Source organism: Aureobasidium pullulans, assembly GCF_000721785.1.
Source record: "Aureobasidium pullulans EXF-150 unplaced genomic scaffold scaffold_3, whole genome shotgun sequence".
Classification (NCBI taxonomy): Eukaryota; Fungi; Ascomycota; class Dothideomycetes; order Dothideales; family Saccotheciaceae; genus Aureobasidium; species Aureobasidium pullulans.
Window position 1 is genome coordinate 1,369,810 of NW_021941023.1, and position 23,751 is coordinate 1,393,560.

Consider the following 23,751-nt stretch of genomic DNA (forward strand, 5'->3'; position numbering starts at 1 on the left):
AAGATACCCGTCTCATCGTGTTTCAAGATGCACGAGAGACAGCTACCATCGATCAGGCAGAGTGGCTACTGGGCTTTCTGTTCCTGGACTCAGTCCGAGATACAAAGCCATTGAGCAACTTCACAAGCGCACGAGCGACTAGTCATAGTACAAGGTGCTTTGAAGAATCAAGATCGCGAAGAGAGAAGCAGTGTTGGAGGAGTGTCTTCACATGCAAGTAACCGCATGCCGGAAATTTAACGCACAGACCACGTGATTGACGCCTCTCCAAGATCCGCCTGGCGAAGCATCAGTTGTCGCATACCAACTTCTTGATCTTTCTTACCATCACAATTTCTTCACCACAACAACCGCAGCCATGTCGGAACGTAAGGTGCTTACCAAATACTACCCTCCGGACTTTGACCCGTCCAAGATGGTCAGGCAGAGGGGGCCGAAGAAGACGGGCCCCCTCTTGCAAACCGTCCGCCTTATGGCCCCTTACAGTATGAAGTGTACCGCATGTGGCGAGTTCATGTAAGTCTAATCCAGATCGACTCTCATTCAAGGAATCATGTGCTGACTAGATATCCTCACAGCTACAAGGGCAGAAAGTTCAACGCGCGCAAAGAGACCACCGACGAGAAATACTACGCCATCACGATTTACCGCTTCTACATCAAGTGCACCAGATGTTCTCAGGAAATCACATTCAAGACTGATCCCAAGAATATGGACTACGAAGCTGAAAAGGGCGCCAAACGTAACTTCGAACCTTGGAGGGAAGCTAAGCTTGCAGAGGAGACCGAGGAAGAAAGACTGGACAGACTGGAGCGCGAAGAGGCCGAGCGCGACGCCATGAAAGAACTGGAAACCAAGACTCTGGACGCCAAGACCGAAATGCAAATCGCCGATGCTCTGGACGAGATCCGTACCCGCAACGCCAGGAACGAACGCACAGCCAAGGAAGGAGCAGAGGTGACTGTGGTGGACAAGGTCGATGACGAAAGAGAAAGACAGGAGGCAGAAGATGCAGAAGCAGCAAGACTGGCATTCTTGGCAGGCACAGGAGAGAAGGTGCGAAGACTGGTGGAAGATCCTGAAGAAGAGGAAGGGACTGGTACCGCTTCTGCATCTACTACTGCTACAAGTACAAGCATACCCATGGGACCGCCACCCGTGCCAACCTTCGCCCGCAAACCAAAGAAGAAGACAGACTTTGGCGCAAGACTCGGCATCAAGAAGAAATCACTCGTCTGATCCATGTCGCCGATGACGGCGACGCCTTCGCCCTGACCCCGATCCCGACCCCGATCTTACCGACCCTTCTCCATGCTCGCTCGTCTGGCTCTGGTACTCTATCGCCGCTCTCATGTCCTCTTGTATCCTGCGATCGTTCTCTTCATCATTCTGCTCGCCAGGCACACGCCTCACTATACGATAATTCTTACGACCTTCTGACGAATTCGATACCTCATCTTCATCTCTGTAGACCTCCTTTCCTCTGCGTACGGCGACGTGGTTGTTCGTGTAGTTGTATCTGTCGTTCGCACTGTGTACTGATGTAGTGGTGCTATGCGTCTCAGAGGATACACTCTCTGCTTTCGGTGCACTGATGGGAGAGATGTTGCTGGAACCATAGGCCGAATCGCGGAACCTGGTGTCGGGAGCGAAACTTATTCTACTCAGACCTGGTGTGGTACGACGCGAAGTATGGCTTGGGGCGGGTGAGGAAGTGACAGGAACGGTCAAGTGTGGCAACCCCTGAACCGCCCTGTTGACATCTCTGCTTCTGGACGATGAAGCTCTGCTTGGGGTTCTCGAAGACGACGGAGCGGTTTCTCTGGTCGTAAAAGCCGCAGCAGCACCAGGACCTTGAGGAGGTGTAGGACGACTCGGGCCGACAAGGACAGGAAGTGTGGATGGTGGAGGCGTGGGACGATTCGGACCTCCACCGTGCATAGGAAGTATGGATGGAGGAGGCGACCTTCTGTTCGACGATGGTCGATACGAGATGGCAGGAGGCGGCATAGCGGCTTCTGGCATCATCTCTCCTGGTCTCCGTGGATCATAATCATCACGTCTTGGGCGTGAGCTACCGCTATCCAATCTCTTGATGTAATACTCCGGCGACTTGAACCATCCTTTAAACTTGATGCCGATGTCACTGGAGTATCGACGTTCCTTGCGAGGTATCTCTCTTACCGGCAGGATTTCCTGATGTAAAACCAACGTGTCATTCCTCGAGGAGGACGGAAGCGCCGCCGGTTGAGAGTCGGAGGGAGAAGCACGTCGTGTTCCCGTGCCGTACTGGGTGTCCTCGCAAGTCTGACCGTTGACGGAATGTGCGCAGAGGCTGACGACCTCGTACTCTTTGCTGGTTGGCCCGCTGCGATGGGTGATTGTCACCTCCTTGACGTAACACATGGCTGCCTTCCTCAGAAGTCACGGTGGTGCTATTTAGGCAGAGTCCGGTTTGACCGGCGGGAATGGGGATGGAAGGGCCCAGTGGCACCGTGGTAGAGGCCAGATGCTATCCTAAGGGTATCAAAGATGTCCAGACCAAATCAAGATGGCGGAGAACCAAGGGGCGTCAACGAGGCCCAAGTGTTTAATGTCCAAGATGGTATCCGACAGTGAGTCAAAAAGGGCAAAAAGTCCAAATGGCAGTCGAGAAGATGTCGAGTTCAAAGATCCGAGACAAAGTGGAAAGGTCTCGTGCTGTATAGGGGGGGTGTGAATAACTATGTCTCAGCAATATAAAATGCCCACGCGGAAGATGTTTCACCCAAGATGTAGTAGGAGCAAAGAAGATCAAAGAAGGAAGTGAGACTGTAAGAGAGAAGAGAGAGACAAACAGAAAGAGCTTTGACGGTAGATGTTAAACTAATGCAATGATCCGCCCTGCTTGTGGGAAAGGAACCACTTGCTCGAATATGACATAACATATACTATTCTAGTGGATGTGGTTGATTCGGTGGTAAGGCTGCAGCGGGAAGGGCAGCCACTTTTTCTCGCGCAGAGCAGCTGGCTGGCACACAAGCACAAGCCTCCACCAACAGTACATGACTTCGCCGCATCCACACACCCCCAAATGCGCAGCAACGCTTCCTTCGCGGTGACTCGTTTTCAGTCATATATCGCGAACAGAGTTTCAGAAGTCCCGAAAAGTTTTAACTTTTGGGTTTTTCTTGAGAATTGGAGAGAATGATGAGGGAGCAGGTGGTGAACGTGACTACGTGCCGAGTGGTAAATCTGGTAGACACAGCTGCACTGGGTGTTGGTGTCTGCCTACCACTACCCATTCTCCATACACGATGTTTGTCCTGTTCGCTGTTCGTGTCGTCTGGGGTGGGGAAAGTGCAGACAGCAGCTCATTTTACCCGTCCATCTGCCAGTTCTCCATCAAGACGGGTGGCTGGTTGTCTAGATCACTTTTGAGGATGAGTGATCATGGTCTTTCTTGGATCTCCTTCGTTCCCGACACATTGGTCCGCACGACCACACACGCACGCGCATGCGCCAGACAGCATGCAAAGAGAGACGCGCAACTAACCCTTGCCATGACGATCTGTTGACATGCTGGGCTGCCACTGTCGTCTGCACTTGTGTTTTACTCAGGCAGCCATCCACCCCTACCACCATGACCGCTCAACACCGTTGTGAATATAAAACGACCTGTCATGTCCCCATGTACCGTGCAGCACGCCAGGCAATCGGACCCAGGCAGAAAGTCACTGAGAAATCCGGTCATTTGACAATGCGGGCTGAGCTTTTGCGCGTGCGAAGAATGATGACAGGAACAAGAATGATGCTGATGCGGACCTGTGGTGTGGAAGTCGGGTTAGCCGCTGTAGCGCGCGTGGCTTGTGTGGAGAAAGATGATGATCCCATCCCGAAGATGCTTCTTCTTCTTGCACCAAGCTGGCTGCGGCAGCGGTCCGTTTCGCAAGCCCCTCTTGTCCAACCATTTGCTGTTTGGTTTTCGGATGGCTTCCCTTCTTGCTCGGCCAACCAGATGAATATTTATTTTCCTGCCTGTGGTTCTTCTTGATCGTCTTGCTTCTGCCCACATGCAACATGCAGAGAAACTGCACATGTGTCAAACAACGCGCACGCAACGCTCGCGAGCGAATTAATCTCCATGTCCGAAGCCTGAGGCTGTGCTGGGCTTTTTCCTCCTCCACTATGATAAAAACAAGGATGGGTAATAAGCAGATGATGGGACGAAGGATTTACACAAACCTCCGAAACACCAACACAGCCTCTTATTTTCAGCTGGCTATTGCATGATACGAAATATTTTAGAGTTGCTGCGGCCTTGTGGCCTTGTAGACACGTCAGGCTGATGGTCGGCCAGTTTCCTTCCTGCAAGCGAAGCAAGCAGGGACAAGCAGCCAAGCGAGATCCCCGAGTCGGCGTCCGTCGGGCATGATGCATGTTGCATGTGCTGGTATGCAAATGTGTGGCTGAACAACATCAGCTTACAAGAAGAAGGCTTTCGAACAAGCCACTTGTGGCTGCTGACCATGAATGAATTGGAAAAGGAATGATCTCGAGTGAGTGGAAAACAGGACGAAGGAGTCCGTAGAATTGTTGGTTTCTCCCTTGCGAGAAAAGGTACTGAGAGACCTGATTATGGACAGAGTTGAAAGGAAAGCATCTCGAAATAGATGCCAAAGGCTCTGCCCAGCCAATATATACACCTCGTGCCAAACGCCAGGCCGCTCCACGACAAGAATTATCCCATCCATTAACAACGCCAAATGCTCTTTTGTTCCGTTTTCTCATCATGTCGATACAGTCGTAATAAGGCGTAATTCATTCTTCCTCAAATCATGATCATGCTCCAATGGTAGCCTCGGGTAAAAACCTGGACGGTAGTCGCATTATGAAGCCTTCACTGAGGCGTCTTCTCACGGAAAGACCTTGACGGCCTGTGCTTTGAAGTAACCACATAGACCTCTGCAAGTCTTCAGGTCTCAAAAACAAATCAAAGTTGAGCAAATAGCAGAAACTGATTTCGAGCTTTCTAAGCTCGTTTGTGCTGATCCCACCGAGGCGAGCGATACGCTCTTGTGTCCATTTGTTATCTTCCAGGGACTTGCTGGCAATGCGGATTGCAGCGAGTGCTAGACGATGTACGGTGCGTGGCGTAGCAGGTACCATGGTCTCGACGACACAGAGGCGGTGTATGTATGATGCTGCAGCCAGGTAGACACCAGGCGAGTGCGGGCTGAACTTGTGGATACGAAGGAGGTAATCGGTAATGGAGAATGGAGGGGCAGCTTTGAGGAAGAAGCGTCGCGAGACAGCAGCGAGTTGGAGGGCGTTGGCTTCTGCAATATCTGGCTCAGGCGAATGGTTGGCTGGTGGGGCAATAGGCTCGTCGCGTTGGGCCTCGGGGGCGCCGATGTGAGGAACGGGTACGCAGTGGTGAGGGGCGAGTGTTGGTGAGCCTTCTAGCTCTGGCGTATGAGCAGGCGGTGTTATCGAGTCGGGTGACGGCGGATTTGAGCCCTCTGGGATGGTCGCCGGCGTCTTGAACATCTGCTGTCTTTGGTAGACAGGCGTTGTGCATGCGACATCTCCGGTAATGTTGGACAGTGACTGCAGTGCCTGCGCCAGCATCTGTACAGCTGCGACAGGGGACACTGAGTAGAGGTCCCAGTTCTCGTCCTTGAGCATCAGCGGCTCGTTGGTTTGCTCCATGCCGGCGTGATATTCGTGAGGCAGAAGGCGCCCGCTTTCGGGATTGGGCTTGGGCGGAGCAACTTCCATGTCTGTGTATGATAGAGAACAAGGAAGGGGCGACCTGGGTGTGGACTCAGATAAGGATGGAAAAATGCAATAGAGCGTAGAACCGCCGACACGGGTATAAACAATTTCCCGTACTTGCGACTGACTCGGTCTGATCACGGTGAGAAGATGAGCCAATGCGCGCACATAAGTAGCAAGTATGTAGCAACTTCAGTCAATATTTCTGCTGGGGACAGAGCAATAATAACGCATAAAGGGTATTGGGAAGAGATAGCGGGGTCCTCATGTTTATGAGTCTTCCCACGCAACGCTGGCGCATCACACGCGATGATTTGCGCCTAAACGTCGTGGAGATGGTCCTCTTTCCTCCGACCCCTCCGCCTCTTTGTTTCAGATTTCTGCTAGACATGTTATCATCACCAGACCCGTTTCGTCTTGATTTCTTTTTGTTCGTTGTTTCCCATAGTCAATCATCATTTCTTCCATTCCTGGACAGCGACAAAGCAGTCCATCGTCATTGTAACAAGTCCTTGTGCTCGGCAACCCACAGGTTCCTGGCAGCCTACAGCGCGATAGCTTTCCCGCCCGACAGCCTGTGATTGGTCGCGGAACAGTTTAACCGTGCAGCTTCGATCCAGCTAATTATCACATTCGAATAATATAGCTGGTATCAGTTTATCATTCATCTCGCTGCCCAACGGCCGTCCCTCAATGGTTTGTCCTCCTCCACATCCCGAGATTATTCAATAAACATAGGGAAACAGCTTGTATGGTACCTCCTTCTTAACCTGGCGCCAATGCTCTCCATACTGTGAAATGGTATCAGCAGTTGCCTCTCGGCCTGACCATGACAAAAGCTTACCTTTTTGGCGAGGTACGTCTCCAGATATGGTATGGCTCGTCCAGCGAAGTCTCCAGCCAGAAACGCGAACATGCCGACGCCCCAAGGCAGTCCCGCGCATACAATGCTATAGCCTGCTCTCCACAGAGTGTAGCCGCCATAATTGATATTACGCGCTAGCCCGAACAGTCCCTCAGTACAGAGCTTGCCTTTGTTGGCTGGGTTCTGCTTGAATCGCTTGCGCTGTACTTCGCACCACCACTCGGTCCAAAGTCCAAGTCCATATAATGCAGCACCAAACACCACGGTCGAATTGGATGTGAAGAGCTCACCCCAGGTATCAGCAAAAGCTGGTCGATTTGAGCTAATAGCCCAGAGTGACAAGAGTGTGTTGAGCGTGTTCAAGACTGTGTTATAAACAGCAACCATAGTCGAGAAACCCGGATCGAATTTGTTGTCTGCTACGCCCAAACACCAGTAGATTTGTTTCGTGGCAGAACCTACTGCAAGTCCAAACACAAGGGTGTGGTATGGTGAGAGGCCGATCGCAGTCGCTGGCGATGTGACTGGACTCGAGATGGTTGTACCTCCCAGCTTACGCACTGCTCTTAGCCCTAGTCCAGACGAGAGTAGATAGTACTGGAGGGGCAGGTCTGCGAGTCGCAAGATGGTGAAAAGCGCATTGCCTGCTACGCTGATGCCCTTCTTACGGGTGTCCTGGTACCAGGAAGGTAGCTCTTGCTGGGTGTCCCCTCTCTCCATTGTCTGTGTTGGAAGACTTGTCGGTCGCGATCGATACAAACAAATCCAACGGGCTCAGTTGACGATCAACTGGTCCAGTGCCGTATACCAGAAACAAGTGACAAGGAGAGTTCGTACTTGACTGATAAACCAAGATCTCGACCTTCATGTCACCTCTGACGTAACGCGTGGGGTCCCGCATCGAACTCCGATGCATCTCAACCTTTCTGTCACCAACCATTCCAACATTTTTAATCTTCTTGTCGACCCTAAAATCAAAAATTAGATTGAGCAGACATTGTAAGAGCAAGGGTATGATCAGGCTACACAAAGCTCTCAACGACTGAGGGCCCATCACCTGAGAGCTCGCAACAGAAGATGCCTTCGCAATGCCGCTACGAGGAGACTGATTACAGGCATTACAATTGATTTCTTATTCGAGCAATATTATTAATTGGCGACATTGGCCCCGATGTAATTACACACCCTTCTACAGTACATCCAAACAATTACTAGAGACTAACAACAATCTTCTTCGCACTAACACCCTTCTTAGCAACCGCAAACGCTGTCTCGATTCCCTCGAGACCCTTTCCAGCTACCTGCGGTTCAGGAGCTGCAACAAATGTTCTTTCAGCCAGCGCGATGGGCAGGAACTTCTCGTAGATCTCCGAGCCAAGCTCATTCGCCATGACTTCTGTCGACCAGACAAACTTATATCCAATACCTTTCCTCAATCCCTTGAGCTTCCAGCCCACGAAGCTAGATCCCATCTTCCACATGATAGCGAGCATGTTAGTCGGAAACTCTTTCATCGGGATATCGTGGCTAGCTTGAGCGACGAATTTCTTGCCTTTGGTCTGGCTGAGGATGTCGATGCAGGCGCTCAGAGATCCGACGCCGATTGCGTATGCGCCGGCGGATATTCTGTGTTTGTTGTTCATGGTTGCCACAATGTCCTTGATTACTGTGGGGCTGTTGTAGTCGAATACTTCGGATGCACCTAGGCTCTTCAAGTATTTGTGGTTCTTGGGCGAGGCGGTGGAGATGACCTCGTAACCGGCCGCGACTGCGAGTTGGATTGCATTGCATCTATGCGAATGTCAGTAGAGTTCAGAGGCTTGAAGAAGAGGATTGACAGTACCCAACACTTGTACTACCTCCCCAGATGATCACAGTCTCTCCGGTAGGCTTCTGCGGTTTCAGTGCCGTTGGTAGCTGAAGACTCAGGAAGTCTTTCAAGAAGAGTCCACATGCAGCTGTGGCCAGACCAAGAGGTAAGACCGAAGCAGACTCGAATGACATCCAATCCGGGATCTTAGTCGTAAGGCTCGTTCTCAAGACCGTATATTGCTGGAAGGCGCCTTCACTAGCCTTGTTGGAGCGCTTGTCAAAGCTGACTGCCAGTCCGAGTACGCGGTCGCCAGGCTTGAGTGTAGTCACACCTTGACCAACTTCAACAACTGTACCAGCACAGTCGTCGCCAAAGATAAAGGGCAACTTCACTTGCGGTGTAAACATGCTAACAACATTTGGAAGTAGCCAGTCGACGGGATTGATAGCTACGGCAGCATTTTTGACGACGATTTCGTTGGGTCCGGGTGAAGTGTAAGGCGCTTCTTTGACCTCGAGAGGTTTCCCTTGAGTAACTACCCAAGCAGCTCGGTTGGTAGGCATGATTCTTTGGTAATTGTTGTTTTGTAGTGTGATTTGATTGAATTGATTGCGGGATATCTCCAACTATTTATCCATTTTCTGAGTTACTCGTTGGTGCCTGCGATGTACCTATAGTTACACCGGTCCCTATCCCAATGCGAATTACATGTGCGAGCTCATCACAAGTCATAGGGTCATTCAAACATATTCCTGCAATACTAATTGGGCAAGAGTGCGAGAAATGTAAGACGGAGATTGGCCGGGATTAAGATTGTACATGGCTCGGGACAATCAATGCCCCGACTCGCAGATCGATGCTTGATTGTCCTTACAGACAAGCGGCTAAGCTCTCTTTGGTGATCTCTATCCCGACAGCTAAACTCCGACAACAATGACCTCAACTCCCACCTTTACCGCCGAGAGACATTTGCGAATATCGCGTGTCACCGCAGCACAATATTGAAGGTGTCTTTGCTGCTTTTAAATCAAGAGACAATCATGATTATGCTCATCTGACCAACTGTATAGTGGACTCAGTTACTAATCTATCTACAAATCCATACCCTCACAAGCAGCACCCTTACAAGTCGAATCGATAGGCCCGGCGACCCATCCATACTTCGATGAATTGCAGGTACCGCTTGCGCCGCACCAGTAACTGTCGCCGATAGCATTATTCATGGCATTGCCAATGAGTCTGATATCGGCATGACCAATAGTGGTGATGCACCCAGAATCAGTGGGCGAGACACACTCAGTGCCGTTACCCATGTACTGATGCTTGATCTTGTAGCTCCAAGCTACCAAGCCCGAAGGTGTCACCTGGGTGATTTTGAAGGAGAAGGTCTTGTCATCGCATGAGATCCATGGCGCGGTGTGTTCCTAGGGAGAAAATGGGTGAGCTTTCCACGCACTGAAAGACTTTTAAAAGAGACTTACCCAGTAGCCTGGAGGATAAGTGCTGTAGCCGGCCCAGGTATATCCACACGTACTCTCTGTCAAAGTGGAAGGATCGCTAATGTGGAGTAATAAGGATTGCGAATCTCCTCCAGTTGACTGGCCGTATCTATTCCGAGTCGTGTTGAAAGGCTGCAATGTTGGAGATGGGAGAGACACAGAAGAGAGAGATGGACGAACAACAGAAGCAGATTGAGGAACGGCAGAGGGGTGAATAACGACCGAGAAGGAAGGTGTCTTAGTGCTCTGTGTTGGCTTGGTGGAATGAGATGTCGGTTTTAAAGCGCTGGTCTTTACTGTCGTGGACTTGACTGTTGTGGATGATAACGACTTGGTTGCATGGAGTGTCGACTTTAAGACGCTCGAGCTCGGCTTTGCTGATGAAGACTTGGTTGCTTTGTTTAATGTCGACTTGATCGAGAGACTCGTCAACTTGGATACAACAGAGCTAATCTTTGCTGGTGTAGACTTGGCTACCGCGGATGACTTTGATTTGATTTGAAGCACTGTCGATTTAGGAGCGCTCGAGCTGGATTTCGAAGATGACGACTTGATGGTCTTGAACAATGACGACGACTTGGGAAGTACAGTGAGCTTGGCAGCACTCAAGCTCAGCTTGCTCGATGCTGTCTTGACTGTTGCGGAAGAGATTGGCTTAGCAGACACAAAGGCCATGCATAACGCTAGGAGACAAACGAAGAGTGTGGATTTGGAAGCAAACATCATGGATTTGCTTCAGTGTGGATGTTACATGGAATCTTTGGAATCTGGCCTCTATTCCATGCCATTCCACCTAGCTGACTAATTATTCTATTCTATGCCAACTTTTTTGTGGAATCATTCCAATTCCAAACATTGTTGTAAGGCAAGCGACCCTGTCCTTATGAGCTTAGTAAGTATATGCCAAGACATTTTATCTTATCTGATCGATCAGATAAGATGAGATCAGCCAATGACAAGCTTTGCATGTCTGATTACTAACTCTTGCTGTCGTAGCTACCCTGACCGGTCAGAATTTGGAATATTCTATTCGAATTGCTGATTCTATTCCACGCAAATTAGGTAGAATATTCTACTCAAAATGGTTGGAATATGCCAACATTCTACTTATTCCATGCCATTTAACATCCACACTGATTTGCTTTCGGAGAAGAAGGTTGAAGATACCCAACTTCTCGCTCGACAAACGACCTTCTATATATTCTTATCGACTTGACTGACGCTGGCTCAAGGTAAATGCTGGTCGGCAGTAGTGAAGCCGTTGGTTAAAGTCGTTGGTTTACAACGCAGAATACCCGAATCTCAACGGCGAAGTCGGAAAGTGGGAGTCTGGACCATCTGCCGTCTATTTATTTTTCTCGATCAGGTCTTCCGAATCTCATCTCGTCGAAATCATGAGTCGTGTTTCCTCTTCTTGAGCTAAAAAGTCTGAATCACATAGTTATCGGCAGGTGCATCCCGCAAGCCATCTTCGCGGCTGCCTCCAATGGCCACCCATCCAACACAAACTACTCGAGACAAACAGTATTTCCAAGTCTCGATTGCGCCTTCTGGTTGAATACAACAATACTGTGGCAGAATCCTTGGAACAACACAAATACTTTTCGAAAACTGCTCTAGTGTTTGGCTGATGGTATGACCCTGTCTTCTACCAACAAGAACATATTCCTGCTCCGAAAGTATCCAATGTGCTTACAACAAGCAGCGAATCTATGTATCATGACGCTGGATTCATCAAAGTACTGTTGCTTCTTCGAATCCTCCAAAATTGATTGATCCGAACAAGGATATAGTTTTTTGTTGATCGTCACTCTTCTCCCTGTATCAATTCTTTGTCGGACATCTTTCCCGCTTTGTTCTGCATTCATAAAAAAAAAGCCCTCCTTGACAACGTTTGTCGTGCTCAAAGTATCTTTGTCTTCGAGACACGATCAAAGAAACCCACACATGTTGTTTGAGACTATATAACACACCCAACATCCTCCCTAAAACCACCCATATCCACCACAACCCCAAGCATCCCAAGCATCACCACATCCACATCCACCTCCACAACTAACCACCACCTCAACCAACCACAATCCCCCCCACCAAATCGGTAATCATGTGGCGCTGTTGCAAATGCTCAACCACCCACGGCTCCTACACATCAACCTGCAGATCCTGCTCCCACTCAATGTGTAGATCATGCTCAACCTTGACCATCCACAAGTCCTCTCTTTTACCTACTGACACGACTAACTCTGATATCACTAGCTCTGCTGCTGCTATGTTGGAGATTGCTGAGAAGAGTTGTTTTGGCTTGCCTGAGGGCTGCTAGTGGTGTTGATTTTGCGAGATACTTGATTGTTGCTATGATTGACTCGACTCAACGGTGTTGCTCTGCAAATGTCTTTTTTCATTTTTACAAGAACTGATTCAAATTTGATATGGATTTGGGATTGTCATGTTTTTGCTTCTTTGATAGAAGCTTCTTGCTTGGATGCTATTGGATATCGAAATATGAAAAACGCTTTTTCTCTTCTGACTCTTATGTTCCCTAATGTACTTATTCATTATACGTGATATTCGATATAAATGTCGTGCAGACAGTTGTTCCATAGGTGCGATCCACATATGATTGATCTGTTCTCTGGGTAGTGCCGTTGTTTCTTCTATCATGCAATGCCACCGTGTGACCACCCAAATGGCAAGATGCTTTCTGTCAGGAGCAAGGTGTCTTCCGATACAACAACGATGCTAAGGTACCAAGCAGTAGCCGAGAAGGCTTAACGTTGATAGAAGCTACAAGATTCTGGAAAGAATGAATCGAAAAAATGATCATCGGCCGGATAGATACACTTATCCCATGTATCCGTCAAGTCCTAGTGTACATGGCATTACAACAAATTATTCATGACTAACGTAACATCAATACCAAATCCGAGTCGGTAGATTACACCGACACATATCCCATACTGTCGTTGAAGCATCTCTTCAAGCTTATGCGTTGTATCTCTCCTTCTCCTCCTTTGCCTTCTTCCTGTCACTGGCGCCCTTGATGAAGGTGCTGAGATCACCGACGGGAAGCTGGAAGGGGAAGTCGAGAGCGGCGAGCATAATGGCGAAGAAGATCCACCACCCACACATGTCGGTAACGAATGTGAGTGCTCCGGCAGCGACAAGACACCTTGTGGCAGTTGCAGCATGAGCAGCCCTAGCGGCTGAGGTGGCGGGGTTACCATAGGCGATGGCGAGGTTCCAGTAAGCACCGGTCAGACAGCCGAAGGCGAGGACGAGGGTGAAGAAGATCATGGCGAAGACAACGTTGGTTCGGAGCGAGCAGATGAAGTACAAGAGACACAACATGCCCATGAAGACGAGGAAAAACCCTGGTACACGGTCAGTATAGCTGTCGAAAAGAGCTTGCTAATGTCTAAGTACGGACCGAAACTGGCGTTGAATTCGACAGTTGCAAGACCTTCTCCTGGAGCGGTGGCATCTGAAGAGAAGGCGCCGTATGCATTGTAGAATGGTTGGAGAGTAGCAGCGAAGGTCAACCAAAAGGCACCGAATGAGCCAAAGACGACGAATGGGAATGTGTTGCCGATCAGCCACTATGGAAATTCGTTAAAGGCAAGGAGGAGTCTCTTGTAGGGTCAAGGGCTTACCTCGCCAATAGAACCGAGAATCATCAACAAACCACCGAAGAAGAAGTAGGCACCAATATCAGCAGCGCCAGTGTTGGATGCACCTCTCCAGCCCATCAACATGCAACTCAGGGGTGTCAAGCTGAGAAGGAAGCCGACCAGAGCGCTGTATGAGGTGTTAGTGATGTCACGAAAGAAAGTGAGAGCACACTTACAGTGGTGTAGGGTTACCAAATGTCTTTCTCAATTCACCAGCGACCTTGTTCTGAGGAGAGAGATAGATTTTCTCGAAGAGCTCAGGAGAGATCGAGATGCTACCAGCTGTACGGATTCTCTGCAACGCAGTCTCGCTATCCATGTCGTTTCCGATGTTGTTGTTGTGGTAGTCTAGTACTTTGTCAGCCCTATCCAATACAGCTGAAATGTAAATGCTTACCATGACTGAAGTCCTTCTCCAATGGAGGGCTAGCAAGGTGGTTCAGATGGTCGTTGGCCCCGTTGTAGTTTGCCTCGTTTGCCATCTTGATGGTATTATGAATATGCTAAGGAAGAATGATAGGAATGGATATGTGATAGGGGAGGGGAATGACTGATGCCACAACAGAGGATACCTGCATATATACCTTCTGCAAATGCGGCTTCAACGCGCGGCTGCACCACATCCGATGGCCCCGTCTCGGATAGCACAACACTCACTAAACTCGACAGCAGCGTGCGTAGATAATCCATACCCCGCCGCATTGGTCTGGTCACGAACGGCCCATGATCTCCTGACTTTGTGGAAAGGGCTTGATCTGATCGACCAGCCGCACGCCGCTCGAAGCTACCCCAGACGCCTCCTCCCGGTTGAGCGGTTGGCTTGGTCGTTGCATAGCTCATACCTTGCAATGGAAGCCACGTTATGTCTAGAAGAGCTCGGACAGATGGCCATGCGAGATGGCTGACTTGACGATTACTACGTGCTGTACATGTCTTTGCTCATATCTCAGCCTATGAAAAGCGTGTAGTACAAGATAAGCCCGAAACGATTCATGACATTAATAGTAGTAGTCCGGGCATGCGGAAACTTGGAGATAGTCCAGCTATAACAAGGTTAGCGTTTAGGAGCTTCCCCGCAATCAAGTCTGGGGTGAGTATGGGGAGTAGATCCGGGGGTGGACCTCTGTGCTCGCATGGAGATCCATCGAACCAAGCTCTCACAGCAGTCGCTGTCGTGAGAAACGATAGATGTGATGTCGGTCTTGCTAATCAGTTGGAGTGTCAGTTTCTCAGCAGCATGTCTTGACCTCCTCTTGTGTCGACCCCCACGCGTAGAATGCAGGTGAATTGTACACAGCATGCCTTTCTCGGCATCGTGGACTCGATGAACCAGACCAGAGCTGTTCTGTATCAAGATCATCGCTACCTGAGGTACAAAGCAAGAGACTCTCGGCCATAGGCAAGGCACCGCGATACGATTGGACGTGTCTTGGGAGACGACCCCGCGCGAAAACGAGGGGAAAACGACCTACACTCCAAGCGCCCAAGGCCACCGGGCATGCGGCTAGTGGTGATCTCGTCTTGAATTCCGACAGAAAGTATTTTTGCTTCTGATCTTGGGTGTTTGATGAGTCACAAGTTGGGTTGGCGATTCTTCTGCAAAGTGAAAAAGGCATGAAGTTGGAAGGCAAGAGCTGGGGTCGAGTCGAGAGATTTGCGTGACATCATTTCCGAGGTGGCTAGATAAAATGGCAGGCTCGCTCAAGCGGTTGCTACGCAGCCGCCGTTCTTTCTCCCAAGGCGATCTGTGGGAATATTGGCGCGTCAAAATCGGCAAGATCATTGTTGCACCATCTGAGTTGACCTCCTCATCGATCGACCTGGGAACATGTTGCGCTCAAGATCCGGCTTGGCCAACAGAAAGAACATCGCACAGGTCAGGCTCATTGACGACGGACCGAGCTGAGAGACTGGCCAGAGGAGAAATCGCTCAACTCTGCGAACAAATTAATTCGGAGAAAAGTACTCAAGTAAAGGGTCATTATGATACATGCGTTACAACGTAAAACCACCAATTCTTTCCATCGCCGAGAAACGAAACCAATCTTCAACGCCAATTTATCGTCCATCTATTCCGGACATTGAAACAAAAGGTACAAGTCGTTCAAATCATTTGCGGAACACTCTCTTGATTCCAGCAGTTGCGTCTCCAGCCCTGTCACTGATCCAGGTACCGCTTCCATCGAGGAAGCTGAAGCTAGGTAGCTTGCTGCGCCAGCCGTATCGTCTTCTCGAGGTAGTCTTACTACCTGTGGAGCTGCGATCGCTGAATTTAAGCTTGCCTTCCATGATGGAATGAAGACCGTTGATGAACAGGAAAGTCGAGGAACCAATGGCACGGAACAGAGCCAGGATAGCGACAGCCCAGAGGATAAACTTGAGGTAGACGTTGTTGGAGATGCCTGTCTCGCCGTATGCTCCACTGACAGCCATTGCAAGAATGGCATTTGTTGACATCCAGATCGTGACCATGTACGTTCGGACACCGCGGTAATAGTCCTCTTGTTGCTGTGCTGCACTCGGGGGTGGCTCCACGACCTCGATGCGGTCACGAAGATTGCGAAGAGCGGTGTCGTAACCGCTGTCAATGTCAAGCTGCTCACTCGGCATTTCAAGCTCGACGGTGCCGCCCTTTGAAGCCTTTGCAGCGCCTAAATCTGTGCTGACGGTGTTGTCACCCTTTGTGCCCCAGGAGATATCATGGGCATTGCAGAACGCGAAGATTTGGAGTGTGCAGATGTAGCTGGGCAGCATTCCGAAATACTGAGCAGAGCTAGTGAACATGTGCCAAGGATCCAGGTAGAGGAAGGACATCAAGAAGTAGAGACCGATAGTGCTGAGCGTACTGACAATGAAGTTTGTGAAGAGGTTGTTGCCCAACTCCATTGTGCCCGCTTCAAACTCCTTCACCACAATCCATATTGATGCGAAAGTCGTGTAAGCCATGACGACACCGTAAATGACCATTGATCCAAGGAACATCTTCTTCGATCCTTGAGGTCGATTGCCCATACTCAGGATGAAGTTCATAGCGATCGTCAAGACGCAGGCATATCGTAGGATTGTAAAAACATATTTGCAGAGATTGACCTTGCTTCCAGTAGGATCAATTTTGGGGTCCGAGAGCGAGCCAGCAACAAAGTAAAATGTCAGGTAGAAGTTTCCAAGAGAGAACCAAGTAAAAGTGAGTTGGATGAACTGATAGACGAATTCAACGTGCAGAAGAGCTTTGCGGATAGGAGAATGGGACGTGCTCCAGATTTGTTTGAAGTGCAGGAGAGAGTAGACAGCGGCGAAAAAGGCACCGTTCAGCCATCTTCGGCGTTGAGAGATGAACTCTGGAACAGCGTCTGGGAGGTTGTTAGCAGGGTCCTGTTGTTCTTGATTTTGCACAATCACTTACCAGGCACGTCGGTTTCACCGGTGGCTTGTCTGACGTACTTTAGCACCCAAGATTCGTTGCGCTTGGCTACCAGCTCCCAACAGAGGATACGATCCTCAGCAAGGTACATGTTTGCGGTGAACACATCGGCATTTTGACCGTGTAGGGTCTCGCCCTTGAAGTACTGACTGAGCGGTCCATGTCCGGTTTCGTCGTTCTGAAGAGCGTGGAAGCGGTAAGCACTCAGAGCGCCAGGCAAGACGGTGATGTAACCAAAGACAGATTCGAGAGGCTTGTCAAGAATATTTGACATCTTGTACTCGAAATTTTGGGATGCAACGAGCGGGTTGAATAAGCCGAGCCAATTCTTTCCCTTGCCAGCCTTGATCTCACCAGCAGCGCCTGCAACATTTGAGTCGTTGTCGAAAGCTTTCCATAGGTGATACAATGAAGTATCTCCAGGTCTCGTACCAACATCGAGCAAGATACAGACATTGGGCTTCAGCGCTTGTCCGAAAGCATTGAAGAACCAACGATGACTGTTGAGCTTCTTTGCGTTTTTCTCTTTCATGCAGAAGATCATCTGGCAAGGTACAATACCTTTCTCGGCTCCCTTGAATTTGAGATCCGGATCGAGAGATACTTGAGTGGTGTACTCGTAGACGTGGCCAATGACTTCGCGCTGATTGACCGAGTTCTTTGCAATACCATCCTGGTACACACCCATGGCAGCGAGAGCATCCAGAGTTCGGGGATGGACCTTTTTGCGACCGTCTGCAATGATACAGATGACAATCTTCTTCCAGCCATCCTTGCCCCAAGTTCTAGACTTTTGACGACTGCAGAAGTGGGCGACATTGCGCATAACACCGTGCATGGTACGGGTGAAGTCGAGCTCGTTCTCGTTGTACATGGTAACACAGATGAGCAGCTCGGTCTCGCGAGTGGTATTGCCGATCTGCTGACGGAGCTTGTAGCCACGCTCGACGAACTCGTTAGGATCGCACGTGACAGCCGTGTAACGCATGTGCGTGAATTCGATATCATCGCGACGTGGTAAGAAAGAGTAGAGGATGGTAGGAATCTTGCACTCCAGAATGAGCTCTCCATTGATCAGTTTGACTTCTTTCCTCGACATAACGGCTGGTCTTGCGCCGCGACGTTCTTGCTTTCCATTTGGTGCTGGCTCGTAGTTGCCTTTTTCATCGTAATCATCTTCGTTAAAGCTCGATTCGGACATGAAGGAGTCGGTTTTGAGAAGGTCTGGTCGCTCGTCGTCGGTGAAGGGGTCGTCATCACCATCGATCGGTATGGCGGTCATGTCAGAGAGGTCCTTGTCGCCATCAGAAGAGTTCGGTCGTACGCCCGCAAAGAGTGGTGCTGGGGGAAGAGGACGCTTCGAGCTGCCACCATATTTGCTAGAAGGTGAGCCAGGTCTCGGACTTCCGTTGATGTCGGCGGGTTCGTAGGGAGCGTTGTAGGAGGGCGGGACAGTGTAATCGAGCGAGGTACGGGTAGGGGACCATGAGCGCGAAGGAGAGTGGGAGGTGCGGGACTCGGGTCTGTCGTAGTAGAAGGGCGGCGCATCTGAGGGAGGTGGGAGATTGGGAGCTGCGTCGACGATCGAGACGGCTCGTGAGGGTGGGCGCGAGGGATGGTATGGGACGAAGGTAGCGGGCATGGGTGGAATCTCCTCTGCGGCTTCTCTAGAGTTGTTTGTTAAGTTTGGGTTCTTCAAGTCTTTCTTGTTTTGCGACAGCGACGTCTGGGCCTCCTCAAGAAGGTCTTTTATGGCATCACGCTCTTTCGGTTGCTTTCTAGGCACGCTGAATCTCGAGCGGCTGTTTTGCTCTGGTCTGGAGTCGACTGGGACCGACTTTCGGGGCTGAGAAGAATGCTGAACATACTCTTCGAATGGACTTTCGTCGATGTGGGTAAGTAGTCTCATGGTCGATGCATTGCGCGACCCGGGCGTACCCTCGTTGTCGCTGTAGACAGACGAGTCGCCATAGCGAGATGCCATGTTGGCGGCAGGTGTAATGAGTGACGGCGCGATAGGCGAGGAATGTAGAGCTGTATCTGCTTCCAATCAAGCCATGAGCATGCTACAAAGAGGCGCTTGTGAGTACAAAGGTCAGAGAGTCAAAACGGCGGTCAGAGAAAGCTCAAAATGACGAAGCAGAAGATGCTTGGATTAAAATTAACAATTGCTTAGGCCTACCGTCTTTCTTGATGGCGCTCGAAAGACGAACTCATGTTGTTTGTGTTTCGTGGAGAAGACCGAAGTTACCGGGGAAACAGCCTCCTTGGCGCTTCGGCATCCCAGGCAGATCCGATACCCGAGCGATTCCACGCGGCAAAACAATTCAATTGTCAACAACATTGTTGATTCATGCCTTGCCTTCAGCCTTTGCGTATTCTTGGCCAAACTCACCGTACCACCTGCAGGGTTTGAGTTAGCGCTGCTTCTTGACCCTTTTCAACACAATGCTCACCTGTCGACCACCTTTTGGCTCATGCCAGCTCCGATAGTGTCACGGTCTTCTTGCCAACCCTTCTTGACCTCTTCCATGAACTCTTCGACGGACAGAGCACTTGAGTTCTTGTGCTTCTTGTTGTCGTCCGGGTCTTCTCTTTCTCTGTGCAGATCCGTTCCAACGCTTGGCGGAGCAATCTCAACCACCTTGATGGAAGCTCCGCCTTGCTCCAATTGAGACCTCAGGTTCATAGTGTTGAAGTGCACAAACGCTTTAGTGCCATTGTACACGGGGTTGATGATGCTAAATGGAATATAGCCAAGTACTGAGGACACATTCATGATGACGGCCGACTTCTTGCTCTTGAAATGGGGCAAGAAGCCCACAGCCAGATGCATAGGTCCCCGAACATTGATGTTCACTTCAGCATCGGCCTTTTCAAGAAACTCCTCAGCTGACATGTCGTTGACATTGAGAGGTCTTTGGACTCCAGCGTTGTTGACTAGACAGTCCAGCTCCGGGTGTTCCTGAGTAATCTTCTTGATAAAGCCTGGGATGGCCTTGATGTCTCCTGTGTCCAGGACATAGTAGTCGGCGCCGATCTCCTTGCACGTCGACTGTAGCTTGCTTTCAGTTCTTCCACAGATAATAACCTTCTTTCCCTCAGAGATGAAGTATTCGGCAATTGCTCGTCCAATGCCTCCTGCACCGCCTGTGACGAGAGCACACTGAAAATCTAGCGATCGAGGCGACATGGTTGTCCGGATTTTATAGGGTATCGAAAGTGATTGCTGAGTTGTTTGCAAGTTGTGAAATGTTCATACGCCCGAAGTGTTGGCCCTCAAATAATGGAATGCTCCTGCCGCCGCTGAATTATTACCCAGGTATGACGGCATCAGAAGCTTGAATCCGAACAACCGAAGCTGTCCGAGATACCTTATGTCATGGCGCAACCTTCCAAATCATTCATCACTCTAGCATCGTCATATTCCTATATTATCACAGCTATGGTCGACCATCACAGTACAATGTCTGGACTCGATCAGTATGGCACCACAGAATGCGACTGCGTCGGCTTCCGTACCCTCCGCCGCGGTCTGAAGCAGCCAAATGAGACCGACCGAAACCGGGCTATCGTACACACCCGCAACTTATTGCTCCATTCATCAATGTTCGACTTCTAGGAGAAAGTACGGTTGCCTGCTCCGCCGGCTAGTCGGGAAATGGCACAAGCCAACAACCGAGTACTGTCCAAGATCGCTGGTATGCTATATGGGACTCGATGATTGAACAGCACTAACCAGCCATTCCAGTCGACGCCTGGATTCTGCTTTCTACAATCCCGTTGCCAGAACATGGCCTCTCCGAATTGACTTACCGTCTTTTGCACGATTTGACAGTGCACGACCTTAGGATACGAGTAACAGCCATGCCGCAACCGGATTGGCTGCCCGGCAATGGCAAGGTCGATTACTTCGCTCAGGTCATCTTGTACGACGGCACGCTTCTGATCTCTGGTGAACCGGCCAAAGACAAGCTCTCAGCCCTGGACATGCTTCTTTGGAGTATTAAAGCAAGGATTGCAATGAAGTTTGTGTTAACGCCAATGATCACTACTAGCTTGGACTACTACACTCTCGAGCTCTCCTTTAGCTCAAATCGACAGAGACCCAAGCTGGCAATCCCAGCTCTACGCCGTTCGTTGAATTGCGATATGAAGACCGAGTCCACTCAGCTTCTGAAGCGGTCCAATTTTGATTGCGATTTCGAGTTCTACACAGTCCGAGTGAATTCTCGAGACTGCCAACGATGCTGTTTCTGTAACCAATGCGACGATTGAGTCTACTCTACTTCAGTCATGGTAGCTCAGCTAGACCAAATCTCGACAGTCACTACAGTTAGTAGAAAATGAAACCACAATCCGCTTCTTCTCCCACACTCAAGTGCCACGATCATGTTTTGGACAAGCAATCTCTCCAGATTTCAGATGCGACTTTTTGATACAATGAATACGAGAAGAGGTTTGTTTATGAGCTCCCGCACGTAAGACCGCCAGGAGTAAGCGTGACTTCATAAAGATACGGTGCAACAACCACATGGGGTAACTGCGGGATCGCGCGGCGCCGTTGATCCTGAAAAGAAGCAAAGCGCTTTACAGCTTTGCCTATATCAAGTTAAGCCTCTGCCTCCATTGCGCATCCGATCGACGTCTGCCGGACGTCATACCAGATCTACATTCAACAGAACAAACAGAATACTTATTTATCAACATGAAGAGCCGCCAACATTGCCTCGTGCTCAGTGTCTCTTGTCAACCGAAACATCTCAGCCGACATGATCGACCAACATTTGCAGACTCGAAGCTCCCTCGAGCATTCGAAGGTCGAGATAATAACTTTGAACCCCACGGAGAACCCCAGGAATTGGCCGACATGGAAGAAATGGACTGTTGTCGGTGCTATAACGCTGGTTGATCTATCGGTATCTTGGGGAGCTTCAGGATACAGTCCCGCAACAGCCAAGTTCGAGAAAGACTTTGGAGTTTCTAGTGAAGTAGGAACTCTGGGATTGAGTCTATATGTTCTGGGGTTGGCTTTAGGGCCTATGTCTATCGCACCACTGTCGGAAGTACGTATTCTTGCACCATCTTAAGGCTCATTATACCTTGCCATGGAGACTAACGCTTTATAGTACTTCGGAAGAACACCACTTTACATCATTCCATACGGATGTTTCCTTCTCTTCCTCATGGGTACTGCCTTGGTAGAAAATCTTGGTGGTTTCTTACCTCTCCGCTTCTTATCAGGCTTCTTCTCGTCTGTCACTGTTGCCAACTTCGGAGGAACAATCGCAGATCTGTGGGATGTTCGGCACACTGGTATTCCCATGTCTATCTTTCTATGGGCAGCGACCTGTGGATCACCATCTGGTTACTTTTTAATGTCCTGGGTGGCTCAATATCGCGGCTGGAGAGATGTCTTTTGGGCATTGCTGGGCATCTGCGGCGGTTTCTGGATCATCATGTCTGTCACGTTACTATGGGCTGGTGAGACAAGGCACAGCATCATCCTCCTTCGTCGTGCTAAAGCCGAGAGACGTCGCACGGGTCGGGAAAACATCAATGTGCCTGAGCATATGAGGCAACGCGGCGTCCGACAGCTCTTCCGTACTGCCTTGACGCGACCCTTTCGATTTTTGTTCACGGAAGCAATCGTCGTCTTCGCAGCGGTATACAACGGCTACCTCTACGGCTTGAGCTTCTTGTTCAACGGTGCTTTTAATATCATCTTTGGACCCTCTGGCAAAGGGTTCGAGACGTACCAGGTTGGACTTACATTTCTCGGCATCTGTGTTGGCATCTCTCTGGGCCCCTTGACAAACATCTGGCAAGAGAGGTACTACCAGAAACGAGTCGGTCGTGCGGGAGGTACCAACATCCCAGAAGCACGTGTACAGCTTGGCCAACTCGCCGGAGTTACATTTCCTATCAGCTTGTTCATCTTCGCATTCACCTCATATGTCCGGCTCAGCTGGGTTGGTCCTGTGGTTGCCAGCGGACTATGGGGTTGGAGCTTCTATACTTTGATCCTCATGACGTACGATTATGTTGAGGATAGCTATGGCATGTATAGTGCATCTGCTCTTGCAGCGGTGGGTCTGTCGAGAAATCTCATGGGTGCTGGATTCCCTCTTTTTGGCAGGCAGTTGTATACCCAAGTCGGTGGATATCAATACGCGAGTCTGATATTGGCTTGTTTGGCTCTTTTGCTGATGCCGATTCCATTCGTTTTGAGCAGATATGGTTTAAGGTTGCGCCAGAGGAGTCCTTGGGCGAGAGAAATGATGGAGCATGACGGGCAGTCAGCGGGTAAACCCGACGAAGTAGCTCTCGAAGACGAAGAGAAAGCTAGTCAGTAACATATAGATAAATGCCAGAACGATGAACACGGCGGATTTGGTCAGACCTGATATTTCAGAGAAAGCGGTATGAGTCGCATTTGGTCCAAGCTTCCCCAGCCAGCAAGGGCCACACTGAGGACATCTAACCTTTTTTTCAGAGATGGGGCCATACGCGAGAAAGAGGACGTGTATGTGTTGCAGCACTTTCAACTCGACTCAGCCGGCCTCGAGGTATTGTGCCTTTTGACCGCCCTCGTATTGAGTTCGGCGCTGTTGAGATTTCGCTCCCCGAGTCTTTTCTCTCCGTTGACAAAACAGTCTTTGAGAATTGAGTTCTAATTTCGGCCGATCTCTCATCCTGCGGATGTTTTCTAGACTCGCTTCTAGACC

The 23,751-nt window shown here is 49.9% G+C and overlaps 10 protein-coding genes across 10 annotated transcripts; 3 read left to right on the forward strand and 7 right to left on the reverse strand.

Moving 5' to 3' along the window:
• Positions 1–358: 358 nt before the first annotated feature.
• On the forward strand, positions 359–1,239 carry M438DRAFT_266373 (DUF572-domain-containing protein; the record flags this gene model as incomplete). The annotated part of the gene is made up of 2 exons (XM_029900101.1): positions 359–516; positions 579–1,239. 2 exons carry the CDS (start codon positions 359–361, stop codon positions 1,237–1,239), a joined length of 819 nt encoding a protein of 272 aa, XP_029764109.1.
• Positions 1,240–1,349: 110 nt separating this feature from the next.
• Positions 1,350–2,406, reverse strand: M438DRAFT_332394 (uncharacterized protein; the record flags this gene model as incomplete). Its single annotated transcript, XM_029903504.1, has 2 exons — positions 1,350–1,366; positions 1,431–2,406. 2 exons carry the CDS (start codon positions 2,404–2,406, stop codon positions 1,350–1,352), a joined length of 993 nt encoding a protein of 330 aa, XP_029764110.1.
• Positions 2,407–4,821: 2,415 nt separating this feature from the next.
• M438DRAFT_267354 (cyclin-domain-containing protein) lies at positions 4,822–5,760 on the reverse strand (the record flags this gene model as incomplete). The annotated part of the gene is made up of 2 exons (XM_029900178.1): positions 4,822–5,499; positions 5,548–5,760. The coding sequence occupies 2 exons, from the start codon at positions 5,758–5,760 to the stop codon at positions 4,822–4,824; spliced, it is 891 nt and encodes a 296-aa protein (XP_029764111.1).
• Positions 5,761–6,194: 434 nt separating this feature from the next.
• Positions 6,195–7,440, reverse strand: M438DRAFT_290904 (uncharacterized protein). Its single transcript, XM_029901727.1, has 2 exons — positions 6,602–7,440; positions 6,195–6,548 (listed from the first exon to the last, which is right to left on the reverse strand). The coding sequence occupies exons 1-2, from the start codon at positions 7,340–7,342 to the stop codon at positions 6,483–6,485; spliced, it is 807 nt and encodes a 268-aa protein (XP_029764112.1). The 5' UTR covers positions 7,343–7,440; the 3' UTR covers positions 6,195–6,482.
• A 346-nt stretch (positions 7,441–7,786) lies between these two features.
• Positions 7,787–8,998, reverse strand: M438DRAFT_312924 (zinc-binding dehydrogenase; the record flags this gene model as incomplete). The annotated part of the gene is made up of 2 exons (XM_029902534.1): positions 7,787–8,413; positions 8,466–8,998. 2 exons carry the CDS (start codon positions 8,996–8,998, stop codon positions 7,834–7,836), a joined length of 1,113 nt encoding a protein of 370 aa, XP_029764113.1. The 3' UTR covers positions 7,787–7,833.
• A 3,918-nt stretch (positions 8,999–12,916) lies between these two features.
• Positions 12,917–14,108, reverse strand: M438DRAFT_394939 (GPR1/FUN34/YaaH-class plasma membrane protein-like protein; the record flags this gene model as incomplete). The annotated part of the gene is made up of 5 exons (XM_029909181.1): positions 14,000–14,108; positions 13,779–13,950; positions 13,585–13,729; positions 13,362–13,530; positions 12,917–13,305 (listed from the first exon to the last, which is right to left on the reverse strand). Exons 1-5 carry the CDS (start codon positions 14,082–14,084, stop codon positions 12,917–12,919), a joined length of 960 nt encoding a protein of 319 aa, XP_029764114.1. The 5' UTR covers positions 14,085–14,108.
• Positions 14,109–15,711: 1,603 nt separating this feature from the next.
• Positions 15,712–18,665, reverse strand: M438DRAFT_266926 (chitin synthase, class II; the record flags this gene model as incomplete). Its single annotated transcript, XM_029900144.1, has 2 exons — positions 15,712–16,952; positions 17,006–18,665. 2 exons carry the CDS (start codon positions 18,663–18,665, stop codon positions 15,712–15,714), a joined length of 2,901 nt encoding a protein of 966 aa, XP_029764115.1.
• A 709-nt stretch (positions 18,666–19,374) lies between these two features.
• On the reverse strand, positions 19,375–20,216 carry M438DRAFT_372237 (short-chain dehydrogenase; the record flags this gene model as incomplete). The annotated part of the gene is made up of 2 exons (XM_029908335.1): positions 19,375–19,426; positions 19,480–20,216. 2 exons carry the CDS (start codon positions 20,214–20,216, stop codon positions 19,375–19,377), a joined length of 789 nt encoding a protein of 262 aa, XP_029764116.1.
• Positions 20,217–20,425: 209 nt separating this feature from the next.
• Positions 20,426–21,396, forward strand: M438DRAFT_343042 (uncharacterized protein). Its single transcript, XM_029904893.1, has 2 exons — positions 20,426–20,724; positions 20,775–21,396. The coding sequence occupies exons 1-2, from the start codon at positions 20,685–20,687 to the stop codon at positions 21,299–21,301; spliced, it is 567 nt and encodes a 188-aa protein (XP_029764117.1). The 5' UTR covers positions 20,426–20,684; the 3' UTR covers positions 21,302–21,396.
• Positions 21,397–21,653: 257 nt separating this feature from the next.
• Positions 21,654–23,417, forward strand: M438DRAFT_394942 (major facilitator superfamily protein). Its single transcript, XM_029909182.1, has 2 exons — positions 21,654–22,089; positions 22,153–23,417. The coding sequence occupies exons 1-2, from the start codon at positions 21,796–21,798 to the stop codon at positions 23,377–23,379; spliced, it is 1,521 nt and encodes a 506-aa protein (XP_029764118.1). The 5' UTR covers positions 21,654–21,795; the 3' UTR covers positions 23,380–23,417.
• The last annotated feature ends 334 nt before the right edge of the window (positions 23,418–23,751 follow it).